The sequence below is a fragment of the Trichechus manatus genome, unplaced genomic scaffold (assembly GCF_000243295.1).
Source record: "Trichechus manatus latirostris isolate Lorelei unplaced genomic scaffold, TriManLat1.0 scaffold00038, whole genome shotgun sequence".
Lineage (NCBI taxonomy): Eukaryota > Metazoa > Chordata > Mammalia > Sirenia > Trichechidae > Trichechus > Trichechus manatus.
In genome coordinates this window covers 16,914,166-16,930,927 of record NW_004443974.1, presented here as the reverse complement: position 1 = coordinate 16,930,927, position 16,762 = coordinate 16,914,166, and the positions used below count along the sequence as shown (strand labels likewise).

At 54.1% G+C, this 16,762-nt stretch overlaps 1 protein-coding gene across 1 annotated transcript; it reads right to left on the bottom strand.

The window, feature by feature from the left end:
• Window positions 1-457: 457 nt before the first annotated feature.
• BARHL1 (BarH like homeobox 1) lies at window positions 458-7,512 on the bottom strand. Its single transcript, XM_004375783.1, has 3 exons — window positions 6,908-7,512; window positions 2,559-2,781; window positions 458-914 (listed from the first exon to the last, which is right to left on the bottom strand). Exons 1-3 carry the CDS (start codon window positions 7,371-7,373, stop codon window positions 620-622), a joined length of 984 nt encoding a protein of 327 aa, XP_004375840.1. The 5' UTR covers window positions 7,374-7,512; the 3' UTR covers window positions 458-619.
• Between the last annotated feature and the right edge of the window lie 9,250 nt (window positions 7,513-16,762).

Genomic DNA, 16,762 nt, shown 5'->3' with positions numbered 1-16,762 from the left:
GGGGGTCGGGGTGGGTGGGCAAGCCCCCTTGGCCCCTTCCTGCCTCGCCCGGAATGGGGAGGGCACAGGCCACGGACTCACTGATTCACGGACACGGTCACGGGTTCATGGGTCACGAAATAAATAACTTCATATACACTTTGCACACGGTAGGTACAGTTCAGCCGTTGGACCGGGCGCTGGAGGGTGGGGGGGACGGTCCCGCTCGCCCCTTCCCCTCCCTCTGGAAGAGGTTCGAGAGGGGCGTTGGTGTACAGCTGGGCGCGGAAGGGGAGTGGAAGAGAGCGAGGCGTGGACAGTCTCCCCACCTGCCCCCGGGTGGGAAGGGGGCGCCTGGGGAGCCAGCGGGGAGGCGGGCAGAGACGCATATGTACATCCGGCGGGTGGAAGTGGCTCCCTGATGGAGTGGCCGGGACGCCGAGGAAGGGGGACTCAGTCCGGGGTCTGGGCCTCAGTGGACTTGGCATCTGGCCCTTCGGGGGACACTGGGCTGGGACACCAAGGAGGGCCGGACAGGACCCCCTCTCCCCGGGAAGAGGAGTTGAAACCCCGCGCCGAGACCCGGGGAGGGGGACCCGGTGTGCCGGGAGCTAGCCGGGCCGGGCCTCAGGCAGGCGCCTCACCGAGGCTGCGCGGCGCGCGGGAGGACGCCGGCCAGCGGGGGCAGCGGCGGGGGCGGTTCGCTGGCGCCCTGGAGTCCGTGAATGAGGATGCGAGGCACCAAAGGTCTCTGGAGCGCGGGCGGCGGCGCGCTGGGGCCGCGGTACAAGTAGAGCGCGGCTCCGGGGTCCAGGTTGGAAACTAGACTCTGCGGGTAGAAATAAGGCGACGGGAACATCCGCTGGAGCGCTGAGTAATTGCCCGCCTCCGCCAGCAGCTCCAAACCGACGGCTGTCTGTCGCTTCCATTTAGTCCTAGGGTCCGAAATAAACATGCACGTCGGGGTCAGAGCTAAAGCACCTGACGACCCTTGCTCCTCCCAAGTGTCTGGCCCAGAGGGGGACGGCCAGGAAGGATCACACTAATTTGTTAATAAATAACGAAGTGCCAGGCAAATGTTCCCACGCATTGCGTTCATGGTCTCATTTAATCTTCCACCGGCCCTCCATGGCTATTATCCCCATTTTACAGATAAAACTGAGGCGTGAACCAGTTTCTGAGATGGTTTCGAAATCAGCAGAAGCCGGGGTCTAAGCCAGGCTATCCTGACTCCAAAACCCCGGTGTTGGGGCTCCCCCTACGTGTGTGTCCCTGGAGAGGCCTTAGGAAGATGGGCCTGCACTGGAGAGAGGGCTCCGGGGCCAAGGGGTTGGGCCACTAGCCCTGGAAACGGGAGAGGATGATTATCCCTGCGTGGCCAAGCTGAGACAAACATGGCGTGGTATCCTGGCGGCTGCGCCTCCACAGTAGCGCGCGGGCGGGAGAAGGCAACTGGAAAAGAAGCGCAGGGGCGCACACATCCTCCTGGGTGCGTCTCCCGCCCGCTCGACCGCACCTTGCTGCCCTTGGCCCCAGCGAGAAGTTACCGAGCTCCAAGCCTGGGTCCGAGACCTGGGGCGAGCCCTGCGCCCCGTCTGGCTCCGAAGTCAAGGAAGTCGAGGTCACGCTCTCTCATTGCCAGAGCCTGCAGTCCGGCCCCTAAGGCTTACTCGGCGGGCCGGGGTCCCACGGAAGCGGGCTCAGCCAAGCCAGCCCCGTTTCCCTCCCTGAATTATTCATCATCATCATAATTGTGTAATTACTGTAACGAGCCTTAATTATTGATGCCCAGAGTAGTAATCGTATTTATTATTAATAGGGTAATGTGTTCTGAGGCTTGTTTACGGAAAGCGCCATTCCGCTTCTGCTTCGTGTGCGTGTGTCTGCGGGTATGGTACGTGTGCGAATGTGCGTGTGACTAAGTATGAGGATTGAATGCGTGGATGTGTGTGTGAGTGTGAGGCATGTACGGCTGTATCTACCCCTGTGAGTGCTTTGGGGAGGGAGATCAGGAAATGCCAGGTTGAAGATCAGTGCCGGCCTCCTCCACTTTTGAATACCGATTTCTGGTCACCTTGTCCCCAAGGAATGGGGCCGGGTCGAGTGTCCCGAGGATTTCAAGACTTGGAGAGGCTCAGCGGGAGCCCTAGGGCCCCAGTGCAAACTCCGACGTGCCGGCAGAGGCTGGGAACGCCCCACGCATCACCCCAGGGCCGCTTGCCCGCTTGTACTCTCCCCCTAGAGGCTTCTAGGAGCCACCATCCCTCTCCTGACCTGGGACTTCCACCGAGAGGGCTCAGTGGCCACAAGATTCGGGGGAGGGTGTGAGCCCCTGGCCGGGGGAATCTGTCTTTCCGTCTGTCCTGGACAAGGAAGACAGGGCACTGCAGACTAGTTTAGTCCCGTGTCTGGCCCTCACTGTAGGACTTTGGGCATTGCCTTCTTCCCGCTTTTACAGAATGGAGGAGGCCCAAGGCCCTTCCATTAGCGCCAGGCGGTGGACTCGAGGGTCTCCTGAAAAGGCAGTAAGGAGAGCAGAAGAAGCCCTTTCCGCCCGCCACCCGGTAGCCGGGCCTCACCTGCGGTTCTGGTACCAGGTCTTGACCTGCGTGTCGGTGAGGTTGAGCGAGGCGGCGAGCTCCATGCGGTCCTGCACGCTCAGGTACTTCTGTCGCTCGAAGCTGCGCTCCAGCTGCGCCAGCTGATGGTCGGTGAAGGCCGTGCGCGCTTTGCGTGGCTTTTTCAGACGCACCGGGGGGCTATCCCGTGAGCTGGAGATCTCGCGGTCGCCCTCCTCCTTCACTGCGGAGACACAGGGGCGCGTCAGGGCCCGGCCTCGCCACCTACGTGTCCGCCCGCCTGCTCAACCAGGCCGGCCGCTGGCGCATTGCTTTCTTGTAAACGCAACTCGCGCCCGCGGCTGCCCCGCTGCACCCGAGTGCGCGGGAAAGCCGGGCTGAGCCGAGTCCTCCGGACTCCCAGTACCAAAGTGTGAACCCTGACTGCGGGAGATGGCGGCAGGAGATGGTAGCTCCGGCGAGAAAGAACCCAAAGCCGGGAGAACTCCACTACGCTTTCTCTTTGCGGTGCTTCTGCGCTGCTCCTGCGTTGCCCGGAGGGATAAACGCAGCTAACGCGGTGGAGCTGGACCCGACCCGCTGAGAGTGGGGGGAATCCAGGCGTTCCAGCGGGATGGACTGCACGGGTACGTGCTCAGGGGTGCGGGTATGTGCTCCGAGCCTGCGCCCGGAGTTAACTGCCCGCTCCTGAGGCTGGGAGGAAGGAAACTGAAGGTCACAGTCTGGGGAGAAAAACCCGTGTGGAGAGACAAAACCTGTTCACCTCGGAACGATTCGTTGTCCTGAAGAACAATAAAAAACAAATAGCTGCACCCACATTTTGCCCGCCCGTCTGTGTGGGTATGGATATATAGTGATAGTTACCCCCGTACTTAAGCTACCTACAAACTGCGCATTGCGGAAGGCCGGGTGCGAGAGAGAGCCTGGGAGCGCGAAGCATTTAGAGAAATAAGCGACTCTGCGTCGGTTTGGCCCTCGGGTGCGCAAGTTGCCGAGGTCTGCGTTTCCGTGAACACACAGTGCCCACTGTGGCCCTCATTACACCGCGTGGCGGTCGTATATCTTTGCCCTATAGTCGGGACAGGCGGGTACGAGGGTCCCCGCTCTAGAGGCCCAAGGATGGAAGGGACAGGGATGATTTCTTTTCCCCCAAACTCTTTCTTGCTAGAGCAAGCTCAGTCTTCTCCCTTCTTCCCCTAGAAGTATTGTGTGACCAAAGAGGCCGCTTCCTCAAAATTAGCGGCGCCGGCTGGGGACTCTCCCCACCCCCTCTTTTTTTTTCTCTCTCTCTCTACTTTATGGTGAGTTTCATTGTGCATGGCTTTTGCAGTGACAGGGTTCAGCTGAATACGAGTTGATTTCTCTCTGTAGGAAACAATAATCCGGTTAATTGAGCCACTAGGGAGCGAGACTTTTCAACCGGAAAGGCAGTGGTTCGCGGCCGGGAGGGCGCGGGCACCGGGTGCACTGAGGCGGGCGAGCTGCGCGAGCGCGGGGGAGAATCCGCGCCGACGTCTCCCTCCTCCCGTGCCGCCTCCAGGCAGGCATCAGAGGTCTGGGCGGGGAGTTAGGGGCTCGGACCGCGGCAGGAGAGCGGGACCTGTAGGGATGGGGGAACCTGAGTTCTGTCTGTGCAGACGAGGTAAAGTTAAAACAAGTGCGCGGAAACAATCATCTGAATAAGCCAACCTCAATCCTGATACTGCAGAAATCCTACTGTTTTACCTAATTGTCTGGATTATTTATGAAACCTTCTAATTTCTCAGGGCTGAGGTTAAGGTGAGCGAAGGGGTTTTGGTTTGCGGGCGTCAGGAAGGACCGCTGGGCTTTTCCCTCATTCCTCTCTAGTGCAAGCTGGAGCCTTCCGGTGTGCGCTCCGCGCCGCTCGGCCTCCGCCTCCCTGGGCTCATCCCGGTGGGGCCTCGGCTTCCCGGACTCGCAGTCTCCCGGCCTGGAGCCCGCATCTCAACGCCCGGGAGTTCGAGACCCATCGACCTTGCCTGTTTTGAGCAAAGCGTGGGCTTCTCCGCTGACTTGCACTCCAGTGGCGTGGTGTTGGCGGTGGACTGCCTTACTTCAAAGCCCTCTTACAGCTTCTTTAAATATTATGCTTGAGGAGCCTTGATACTAGCTGAATCTGACCTTCCCTCCACGTCCTCCGTGGAGGAAATGACTATCAGTGTGGAACGTGGGGGTGGGGGAGAGGGGCTTAGACGTCTTAACCGCTGTGCCTGTCCGTGGGCTCCCTAACTTGGACCCAGAAAAAGTCACTTCCCTGTTTAAGAGACGCTCCAGACTCCGCCCGGGCTGATGTACCCATTCCTTTTTTCAGCCCGGGGCTTTCTAGATGCAAAGGCTGTGGAGCCTGGGGAGAAGGAGGGGCCCTTCCATCCTTCTCTGCACCAAACCCATTTAAGCGATATGGGGACAGCCGGCCCTCGTCACCTCCCTGATCAGATATCAGCAGGGACAAGAGACGGAAATTGATATTCCAATTATCTTAAAGGAAACCTCTCCTCAAAATCCTTCCTGGGGGCAAAGAAATAAGAGGAAACGTCAAATTCTTTCACCACCACTGACACCAGCCATTAGTATATGAGTTTGGAGATTCTTGCTTCTTGCCCTAACAGTAAAGCTGGGATTTTGTTGTTGTTGTTGAAAATTATAAATAATAAGACATGATGTTATGAATATATATATTTGCATCGCCTCCCCCTCCACACACACACCTGTCTTTCTCCAGGACGAGTTTTCTTTGCCTCTTTCTAAGCGGGCTGCAGGGGGAGGAGCAAGGGTCACTGGGACAATCTGCCAGGGCTCCTAGCACTCACTTTCCTCTGGGCTTCTTTCCTGGGTGCTTCTGTTCAACCTGCCCGTTTTCTAGGCAGTGGCTGGCCCAGCCTGGCTGAGGGAGGCTCAGTCGTTTGCCTGGGAAGTGGAGGGGAGTAGGATGTGTATAGGGAATGGGGCTCAAATGGGTTTCTATTTGGGGTATATCCACAAACGAATTATTGGCTGAGAGGAAGGTGTTAAAAAAAAAAAAAAAAAAAACCCATCCAAACTAACACAAAGGGATGTTGAAAATCTGAACAGACCCATAACAAGGAAGAGATTTAAAAAAAAAAAAAAAAAAAACCCTCCTAAAAATTTGTGAAGCTCACTTGGTACAAATAGGGGCCAGGAAGTGTGGGGCCTCCAACAATAAAGAAATTTCCTTCATAGGAAATTTCTTCTTGTGAAAAGTGTTCTGGGAATTCATTATATGGCTGAAGGGAGAGCTCTGAACAGCTTCTGCCAGCTCTGGGTTTTCTGCTTGATGGGGACACAGGGCTTTCCCCTCACTTTCTAACTCCTGACTTCTTCTTAGAAATAACTTTGCACCTCTGGCCACACCAAAGAGCCTTTAGGGCAAGGTAGGAGGTGAGAGGAAGAAACAAAAGTGTGGAACTCCTTCCTTCTTTTCTTCCTTCTCCCTTTCCTCTTAATTTCAATCTCAGCTCCCTGGTTAAAATGCAATGAAAACGGAACAAAAAGATTCACAGAGGTGAAAAGAGAAGGGAAGGAGCAGCAACCCCAGTACAGGGCAAACGAGGTTGGTTACTCAGGAACGTCTGGGTCCTGCAGTTTATTGCAGTTATTAATAAACAACCTGGAGTTTATTGCTCAATGCGCTTAAAATCAAATTCATTGAGAACAGCTGGGAGGGTGTGGGGTCCTCCTCTTTCCACCAGACCTCTGAACCTGCTCCAAGTCAGCCACCTGGCTGTTGTTTCTTTTTTGAAGTGAATATGTCTTTTGCACGATTCACGGGGCCCAGAGCACATTGGGCCCAACAGGAGGGAGACCCCAGTTTCTTTTTCCATCTGGAAATTCAGATTAAAAGATGGAAAATTCTGACTGTTTTCAGGGCTCCAGCTGAAATTTCATGCTAGGTATTTACTCTTATAAGAAGGTGTTCAAGCAGAACCCTTTGCGTCTTCCATTGCTTCTGCAAAGGTCGCTTCCTGGAGAACCACTGGCCTGACTGGAACCCACTCCTGCCCACCAACACCACTGGAAGGAAGGTTCCCAGCTAAAGTTTAGAAAGTTTGTTTTGTGCATTTGAGGGAATCTCTCCTTGGGCATGCAGTATTACGCCCGCCTCCCCGCCCCGACTCTGTTGCTCACAGGCATAGCCACAGGGCTGAAGGAAAGGTTCAGGGAAGTCCAGCTGCTCAGCCTGGGCCCTGGGGGAGCCCCAAGGTGAGCATGTGCATGTCCCCACATGTGGGCACTCAGGTTTTAAATACCAGTTTTTAGAACTATAGCATCGTCCCTTCACATCAACTTTTCACCTCATGTTTTCTTACCTTTATACTCGGAGTCTGATGAAGCATTGCTGCCACTTTTGTCCAGCTTGTCTCTAAAGTCCTCCCTGGCCTCGGCCGCAAGGTGGCCCCCAGGCTCAGGGGCAGCCGGCTGCCCGCTGCTAGAGTAGGGTGCACAGGCCGCGAGTGGTTTGCAGTCGGCAAGGATGTCCCTGATCAGAAAGGAGGAGGTGACCGTGCGCGACTGGGCTGGGACGGAGAGCTGCCCAGGCTGCAGGTGGGAGTCCAAACCTGGGCCCGATGCCCCACCAGGTCGCGGGGCACCCGTCTCCAGACAGTCCCTTCCTGGCGAGGCTGGTGAAGAGCAGTCGCTACTGCTCTCCGAGCGCAGACTCAGCTCCAGGGGCGAACGGCAGTCTCCGAGCAAGGGGTCCCCCTTGGGAAGGGCGGGGCTGCCCGCACGGTGGGAGAGAATGGAGTCGATCCCAAAGCCATTGGAGCCTTCCATAGCCAAGCTGCGACCTGTCCTCCTCAAAAGCTCCCCACCCACCCCTAACCCCAGCCGACGCTGCCCCTGCCCCTAGCTGCGGGCTGGCATGGGGAAGGCGGGCAGGGAGCCTGCGGGCACCTTGGACGGAGTTCAGCCTTGGGGGAGCCCAGGAGCTCTGGGCCAACCTCCTCTGCGCATTAGATCCAAGAGGGCTCAGAGCGTCTTCTGCAGCATCGCGCCGAGCCACCGAGCCGAGGGGGGGTGGTGGGAGTGTCAGGGAGAAACGGGAGGGAGGGCGCGTGAAGTTGGGGAGAGCAAAGAAGGAGGCGGACGGCCTGAGCGCCCCTTTGGCACAGAAGAAATGCGAGGATATTGGAATCTAAATAAAGAATGGCTTTTAAAAAATCCAAACCGCGCGCTTCCTCCAGGAGAGCGGTGGCCGAAGACAGAGGGGTCAGCACCGTGGATAGCGGCGGGCCCCGGCCACACTACCGGCGGGCGGGATGGAGCGCACCTGACGGCGTCAGCACCGCGGATAGCGGCGGCGCCCGCGGCCTGCGGCTCATGATGTTCCACCTGGCCGGGAGGTCCTCTCTCCGCGCGCCCGCAGCTCCAGGGGTCCGTCAGCACCGTGGACAGCGCCTTTGGGCCCCTCAGCTGTAGCTCTCAGCCGGTCCGCCGCATGCGCCTTCGTCTCCCCCCCTTCCTTTAAAAAATGAACTTGTGTCAGTTTTACTTTGGGGCTGGATTTTTTTTTTGTTTTTTTTTTTCGTTGTGTTTTTTTTTTTTTTAAAGGGGACTCGCCCACGTGTCCCCGGAGTGATGACGCTGATTGGTTCCGGCCGATTTTGGGGGTGATGTCACGCTCCGCAAGCCGCTGCCCGATCCCCTTTCAGTTTGATTAAAAGAGACACTGAATTAATTACAGCACAGACCCAACTGTTTACCGGCGATTTCCACACGGTTTGCTTTCATTAGGCCGGTGATGAAGCTCCTAATGAGGGTGATTAGCCAAGGGGGGTATTGGCTGGCGGGGAGGGGGCTGGAGCCCGGCTGCCGCTGTCGGTGGGTTGGGATGTGCGGTTTTGTAAGTTTTTCCCGACCCTTTCTCTCAATGATTCAAATTATTTGTCCACAGGGCTGTCGTAGATCCTTTTTCTCCCTCCAGCAGGAGAAAGGGACTAAACTCAGCGAAGGAAGTGTGTGTGTGTGTGTGTAAATCCTTTTCCTGTTTGAGGGAAGAGAATAATTACTATGTTGTTTTTAGGACGCTTTCGTTAGGTTCTAGATGTTTCCTGAGTAGGACAATTTGCAACCCTCTCTTTCTACTCTCTTTGGATTATGCGGGCCTAGCGGGGATGGAAAACTGGTGTCTGCCCTGGAAAGTGGCTGGAGCGATGGTTTCACCTGGGCGAGAGTGGAGAAGGGGGAAAATCGGACCCGAATGTCTAAGATGTTAGGGGACCCTGAGAAATCCATGTAGCCCAAGGGAGGCAGTGCAGCGGACAAAAAAGGCAGTGACTCCCTTCCCCAAGCCGATGGCCCCTTCCACAGCGCGTGTCCATGGGGACGGGTGTTTTTGTACCTCTGAACAGGAACGCACAGAGCTTCTGCGTGTGAGAGTAGATGTCTTCGAACTGCTTCTAATTCCGTGCGGAGCCGGAGCTCACTCGGGGATGTATTTTCAACGCAACATTGGAAACATGGGCGTTTTATTGTGAATAATGACCCCCTCTCCCTCCCCACCCCGCCACAGTGCTCTAGCTCCACGCCTTTTGGAGGTCAGCCTCTAGTGTCAAGGTCCAGGGCGGCGGTCAGATCAGAAGCGCGCCCCGGGACTGGGACCTCTCGGTACAGCGCCACGGATAGCCACCCCGGTCTGCGGCCAAAGAGGGGAGGGAGGATTCGCGTCTGCAGCGGGGCCGGCCAGTGCGAGGCGCCCTTCGCGCACCCCACGCCTGGAGCCCAGGCCTTAGCAGCCGGGCCCGGGCGCTCCTGCTCACTCCCAACAGCGCCCAGAAAATTACCCTAGACTAGCGTCCGAGACCGCAGCGGAATAGTAAGGCCCCAGCATCATCCAAGCCGGAGGTCGGGCCGGGGAAGCCCTGCAGAAACTTTCTCCTCCCTCGGGCGAGGCTGGCGGTGGCCTCACGCCCGGCACCCCGCGCTCTCCGCCTGCGCCGGCCGGCAGATTGAAAGCGGCTCCGCCGCCGGCCAAGCTGGGGGCGAAGACCGGCGGCTCCCCAGGGACGGCGGGCAGAGCTCGGCTGCAAGCTGTCGGGGAGGGAGGAGGGCGGGGGCGCCGAGGGGCCGCAAACGGAGAGGCTCCGGGCCGCGCTCCGGGCACTGGGTGCCTCCCGCGGCGGGGCTAACCCGGGCTGGTCGTTCGTTTTAGTTTGGTGGATGGGAGGAGGGTCATGAATCTTGAGCTCCGCTGGCTGCCCCGACTCTTGCCGGTCAGCCCCCAGCTTGGGCCTCGCTGCTGCTCTCTGTGCCCTTGGAAACCTCGCTCCGCTCCGCACTTGCTCAGCCCACCCCTGCTTCCCCGGCCATCACCGGAGGAACCTCATTTCCCCTGGACCATCCGAGATCCTATGTTGGGGTCGACGGGACCCACCCTCCTGGACCTGTTAAAGGTCTTTCCGCCCCTGGGCCAGGATCCACCAGCCCCACCAGGCCCCAGGAGCCTCTGTGTCCTCTGCCCAAAACGGTACCCGGCCCCTCCTGCCAGGGCGGACGTGCAGCTAGCAGTGCTCGGACCTTTTTTGGTCTCGGAGTGTTAGGGTCTGCTTTGGATACCGGACCCAGCAAAAGCGAGGCCTCTGGCGACGCTGGGTTTTGTGGGCTCAGGCCCAAGCCAGACGCATTGAAAAGAAAAGCGAGGACCCATACCCACTGCTGCCCTAGCCTGCTTCGGGTGCTTCTTGGAGCCCAAGAATATTTAACGGTTGAATAGTGTCATTAGTATTGAATTATCGTCAGTCTACTAGAAAACATGTCACGTGATTTATTTCATTTGGAGTTTATGCTAGGATTCATCCCTCTCTCAATGGATGTGACCTCTAACATCATTTTATTCCTGTTTTGGGCTTTTCCAGCTGCACTAGGGTGTCTCCTCCGTTCTCCTCCATCACCTGGGTGGTTCTTTGCATCTCACCCTGTTCATGGTATGAGAGGTTTGTGCACACACCTGGGCTCTTGTTTAGCGGAAAGGAGCCCAGGAAATGACATTTTACTAAGTCTCCAGGTGACCCTGCAGGACCATCCGTCCCACACTTGGAGAGGGAAGCCTTGGGGGGGGGGGGCATGTGATGTGGAGAGGAGTATCTGGGCTTTGAGGTCAATCGAAGCTGAGTGTGAACCTTAGCAAGTTACTTAACCTCTCCGAGTCTCCGTTTATACAGTGGGAGGCAGACCTCTCTCCCTAGCCCCAGCCCCCTGCTCACCAGACCTGGTTGAGGGGCTTAGAGGCCTCAGGGGAAGGAATGACTGCGACAAGGCACTTCCAGGGACCAGGAGCACAGTGTCACCTGGTTTTAATCAAAGGCCCCGAATCATCACTCAAGTGTCCAAGTCCCCTGTTCTGGGCTCCCTTTTCAAGCCCCTAGCTTCCCACTTCCTCTTCTCCAGGGTTGCTCTTCTCTCTTGCTCTTCTCCAGGGGCAAGGAAGGCAAGGTGCTTGGACAAGCCATCAAAAGGCCAGTGTTCTGGCCCTGCCTTCCACTCTGGACAGGTAATTTCTTGCTGGGTACAAAAGTGTTAACAATATCAGTCTGTTTACATCAGAGGTTTGTAAGAGGGCCAAGGGTAGGAGAGGCCTATGGACAACTTTGAAGTGGCCTGGCTGTAGAATACACATCCTTCTCCATCTGGGGCTCTGGACTCTGCTTTGGAGTCAGGAATGGAACTCAGGGTGCCTGGGCCGCTGGCTGGACCGTGGTTCTTACCAACTTCCTTCCTCCCAGTCCTACCTCCCAGTTTCACCTTCCTGTCCACTTAATACCACTCAGCATGGAGAAGGGGTTGTTTTTGCTGGTTTTGCTCACCTTGCCCAGCAGGTAGAGCCACACAGGAAAATCTGGCTCAAAGCTTTTTGAGAAGCATCTTGAGGTCTCCTCTGCTCACATGTGATTTGTGGCTTGAACGTCATAATTCAAGGTTCTGAGTAGTTGGGGCTGGGGCACCATATTGAGGGGTGGGGAGGAGGGAAGGGAGATGGCCAAGGGCATGGATTCTAGAATTGGCCAGACTTGAATTAGAATCCTGGCTCTAGTCCCAGCCAGGATTAGGGTGAGCCAAGTGCAGTGAGCCAGGCAAGTACAGGGTCAGATCCTGTCTTTATTTAAAATTTTGATATTCTGTTCCTCATGGATTTAAAATTTTTTATTTTAAAAATATTATATTAAAATATTATTTGTCTTGGTTACTGGATTTTTCACCTCACCCTAGTCCTGGCCCTGCTCTATGACCCCAAACAAATCACTTGACCTTTCTGAGCTGGACGTTGTGAGAAATATCTATTTGCACTTGGCTTGGGTCCTGGAGAATAGTAATTATGCTGTTCATAGTACAAATACTACTGCTAGTAATAGCCAGAGCTTTTTCTCTGGCTGAGTCCACACCTTCTCCCTTGGCACGTTAGAGCCCCCATGCTTGTCTCTCCAGCACTCACTGGAGAAGTCGGTTCCTGCCTTTGTCCAGGGCCTTCCTACCAAACCCATTTTTTAAGATGGAGGGGATGGGGGGAGTTTTTGGACGATACGGACCTGTGTGCTCACATCTCTCTGCTCTGCAAACAGATGGGTTGGACAAGGATTTGGAAAATTTGTGGGCTTCAGGTCATGCTGTTCTCAACGATTTGTGCTTAGCTCCAAACCCTATGGAGCTCCTGAAACAGGGACGAGAGCACAGTCTTTCTTTTCCTTCCTGGCAATGCGCTCTATTCTGTGTATCACACTAGATGCTGGTGGTGTAATGGACAACTCGGCAGAGTGGAGAGCACCAGATCACCGAATGCAATAGGGCCCATCACTCTAAAGCCCCCTTCATAGATAATTTCTCATTTGTGGATTTGAGTTTATAATTTACCTGACTTCAGTTCTAGAAACCTGTATAAAAAGCCAACCTAGTTTTGTTTTTATAAAAAATAATTGTTTCAAGCATCAAATTGTTTCTCAAGTAAAAAGAAATGCACCCAAAAGCATGTTTTGGTTCATAAAGGATAAAATACAAGAGAAAATACTTGATTGGAAACACAGACCTGCCCGGTTGCAATGCAGGCCCCCCTTGACACCTGAGCTGGTAGTCTGCTTACTGCTGTGGAGATGGACCTTCTCTGCTCCCCTACATCTGTTGTTTCCAAACCAGCACCAGTTGGGACCCAGGGATGGGTGAACCGGTAAGTCAAACCATGTCTCTCTGGATCCAGAGACCTCCTTGGGACTGAAATCGTATCTGTGTTCTATGAACTATGCTTCCTCTTCAGGTTTCTGGGAGCCCCCTGCCAGGCAGGGGGTCGACATGGCTGTTGGCTCCTTGCTACTGTTCCTAGTAAAACTCCTTCACAACAGTCAGACTCCAGAACCTCCTCTCCTTTCCTCTGGTCAAGAATATGAACAATTATTTGGTTATATCACACACAGAGAGAAAGAGTGAGAGACTGAGAAAGAATACGGGGTTTGGGCTCCAGTTAAACACTGGAACCAGATTGCAATCAGCTGAGGTGCTATCCAGGCGGGCTAGTCTAGGCCTCCTTTTCCTGCTAAGTAGCTCTGCAACCCTCTACCTTCTCCTCGTGGGGCCAGATGATCTCTCAAGCCCCTCGCAGCTTTATGAGTCCTGTTTCCATAGGCTGTATCTCAACCTCCTTGCACCCCAGGTCTGCATTTGCTGCCTCCTCCTGCCAAGTGCACATCAGCGTTGGCGCTGCCTCCTTCCCACCTCTGAAGGGCTTCAGAGGATTTCAGCCAGACCAGGTGAGGGTCCAGACCAGCCACCTCCCTATTGTTTGTAAAGACAGTACATGGGTTAGTTAAATCTCCGGCGAGGTGTTGCCAAGAAATCCAACCAGGAGACAGAGTGTTCCCAAACACCAACCGGTGGAAAAATTAACAAAAACAGGGGCGCGTCTGATGACGATCATCCTTACATGGCATTTATTGATGTGATTAGGAGGAGTAGGATGGAAAGCTAAAGGCTCCCCCTTACCTCTCATACTTGGATTGATAAGTAGTTTAGGGGGCTGGCTCTGGAATGTGCAGTGGACCCAACACTGGATGGGGGCTGAGACCCCTGGTCTGGCCCGCGCTTGGCCTGGCTTACTGAGGGAACTCAGGCCCCTTGGACGTCTATTTTCCATCTGTGCAGCTGGGGAAATTGTTGTGGGAGGAGGGTGGCAAGATGACCCCAAAGTCCCTCCAGGCTGGAACCTTTGGGAATTCTTTCCTGGGTCATGAAAAGCAGGCAGAGGGACCCCAGTTCATGCTGGGCCCAGCCAGCGTTGGTGCAAGTGAGGGCAGGGACTAGGCTGATGTGACAGGATACCCAAGAAGGTGGAATGAGACCCGGGTTTTGTGCATACATGAATAATTCATGAAGAAGGAAGAACCAAGCTGGAGGGAGAGAGGTAGGGAAGGTCGGGGCCAGGAATTTCCAGAGCCTCAGACTCGCCAGCGGGTGGCACTATAGGACAAGGAGCCGAGAAACACTCGGGCTAGCACAGTGCAGGCCTGGGCAGGAGTACCAAGAGGCGCTGGACTCCAGGAGAGGATTCCAGGGGGTGCTTCCAGGGCCTCTCGTCCACCTCTAGCAAGACCCACCGGTACGCAGCCTGCCCATTGCCGGGGCAAGAAGTGATTGGATAAACAAAAGCAATTTTTCTGTAACTTTTTCTGGCTGAGCCCATACATTCTCCTGCGCCCAGTACTTGGAAAAGCAGGTGTGGTGGGGCCGTTCACCTGTGGGCATCTCTCTTCGCCATCACAGAGCTTGTCCCTCCCTTTGGTAGATACAGCCCAATCTCTGGTCCTTCAGGCAACTCTTCTGTCTCCTTCAAAACACGGGGCTTGATTCAAAATTATCTTCACTTTCTTCTTACATCCAGGCACAAAGACATTTGCCTCTTTGAATATTCAATTAATGGTCACTCATTCCATCCCACCTTCACCCCTCAGTTACACATAAGGGTTCTGGCTGCCTCCTTTCAGCATGCCTTGTTCATAATGAGAAGTAATAATTCACATTGATCTATTGCTTAAAAGTGCCAGACCCTGTGCTAATCCCCCTATACACATTCTTTAAGATAATCAGTATTTAATTTAGTTTGAGGAAAATTCCTGTGTTGTGTTGGAGTCTTTGTCATATAGATGAGTCACAGAGAGGCTAGGGAACTGTTTGTGGTCACACATGCATTACCTGGAGGGGCTGGGCTTCATGTTCTTAACCACAGCAGGGATGGTATTGCCTTCAGCTGCTCTGGCCTAGGGGCCAGGCCCCTGGGCTGCCCCCTGCTCCTCTACCAGGCTCATCCTGCTCTCTTTGGGTATGAAGGCTCCAGGGTGGTTTTAGCCAACATGAGTGGCAACATGGCTTCCCTCAGGTTCATGTAGTGGGAGGGGCATTTTCAGGAGTAGGGTCCTGTCAAGGCCTTGGTTGAGCCAGGTTCGGGGAGGGGGGCGTTGGTGTGTGGCATTTCTATAGAATTGGCTTCTAATGGGCTGCAGTATAAGGGTGGAATGGGGCTAATTAAGAAACTTCCTCAAATAGGTAATGTGGCAATTGTTCTGGCCCTTGGGTAATCGTAAGACTCAGGGTCTGTGACCAGGCTGCTGGCCATTCCCTGTCTGGAGGTGCCCTGTAGGGTCACCTATGACTCAGCATCACCATGGATGTGGTGGTGAACGAGACCTCTTAGATCCCTGATCTTAAGCAGCATCCCTTCTAGAGGGGCAGATAGGCAGTCAACTTTATGATATGGATCATTGATTTGCAGATCCTAAGGCAGGCTGATATGAATTTAACTGGTGAACATATTTGGCCGCTAACCAAAAGGTTAGTGGTTTGAGTCCACCCAGAGATGCCTGTCAGAAGAAAGGCCTGACAATCTACTTTTCAAAAATCAGCCATTGAAAACCCTATGGAGCAGTTCTACTTTGACACACATGGGGTCGCCATGAGTCTGAATCATCTTGATGGCAACTGGTACTGGTACTATTTCAAGGAAGAGCTTTTGAGTAGGGGACTTGACTTTTTAGTGAAGATCTGAATGATGTCAGCTATGGGTTTTTTTAGATGTCCTTTGTCAAGTTGAGGAAGTGCCCTTCCATTCTAGTTTGCTGAGACAGTTTATCATAAATGGGTGTTGGATTTTGCCAAGTGCTTTTTCTGTATCTATCGATATGCTCATATGATGTGTCTTCTTTAGCCTGTTGCTATGATGAATTATATTAGTTGATTTGTGAATGTTGAACCAGCCTTGCATATTGTGGATAAATCCCACTTGGTTGCGGTGTATAAATTCTTTTCATACATTGTTGGATTCAATTTGTAAGATCTAAATGACAAAAAGGAGCAGGCATGTGATCATCTGGGTCCAAAGTGTTCTAGGCAGAGGGAAAAATAAGCACAACGTCTAAGGCAGGAATGAATGTGCTGTGGCCAGAGGAGAGTGATGAAAGGGGCAAGAGATTCGAGATGAAGCCCGAGGGATGGGCCTTGGCTACCCCCTAGTGTCATACTGGCTCTGGTGAGAGTGTGGACTTGACTCTAAGAACAATGGGAGCCGCTGGAGTGGCTGCCTTATCTGTGGAGAATGGATAGCAAGGGAAGCAAGAATGAAACAGGGAGATAGGTTAGGAATCTACTGCATTATCTAGAGAGGGGACGAGGGGCTTGGACTTCTGGTTGTGGGAGTGGAGATGAGGAGAAGTGGATGGATCCAAGATAATGTTTTTGGAGGAGAGGTCGACGGCCTAGCTGATGGATTAGGTATGAGAGGTGAAGGAAAGAGAGTAATGAAGGTTTTTGGCTTCAGCAGCTGGGCTGATGGTAGTCTCGTTTATGAGATGGGAAAAACGAGGGAGAAGCAAGTTTAAGGGGAGAAGAATCAAGTGTTCAGTCTTGGCTGGGAGATGAGCATCAGACATCCACATGGTGGTATCAAGTGAGCAGTTGGAAAAAAGAACTTCCAGGGAGTTCTCAGGGTTGAAGACCAATATTTGGGAATCCTCTGTGCAGAAATGGTATTTAAAAACTCGAGAATTTGTCTGACTCAGTAAAGGCACTGTTGGGATATCTCAGAGGAGGGTGGTCTATCTTGAAGAGTCTCTGCATGGTAACGTCATCATCTAAAGAGTCTGAGTTTGGTTCCCTCAATAGTTTTACTGGTTTGCTGGTTTTCAAGGAAAGAT

Excerpts from the sequence above, each read along its gene's own strand:
- BARHL1 (XM_004375783.1), bottom strand. The coding sequence starts at position 7,373 with ATGGAAGGCTCCAATGGCTTTGGGATCGACTCCATTCTCTCCCACCGT. Across the intron at positions 2,782-6,907 it reads ATCAGACTCCGAGTATAAAG|TGAAGGAGGAGGGCGACCGC; the intron begins GTAAGAAAACAT and ends GTGTCTCCGCAG. Across the intron at positions 915-2,558 it reads ACCTGGTACCAGAACCGCAG|GACTAAATGGAAGCGACAGA; the intron begins GTGAGGCCCGGC and ends TTCGGACCCTAG.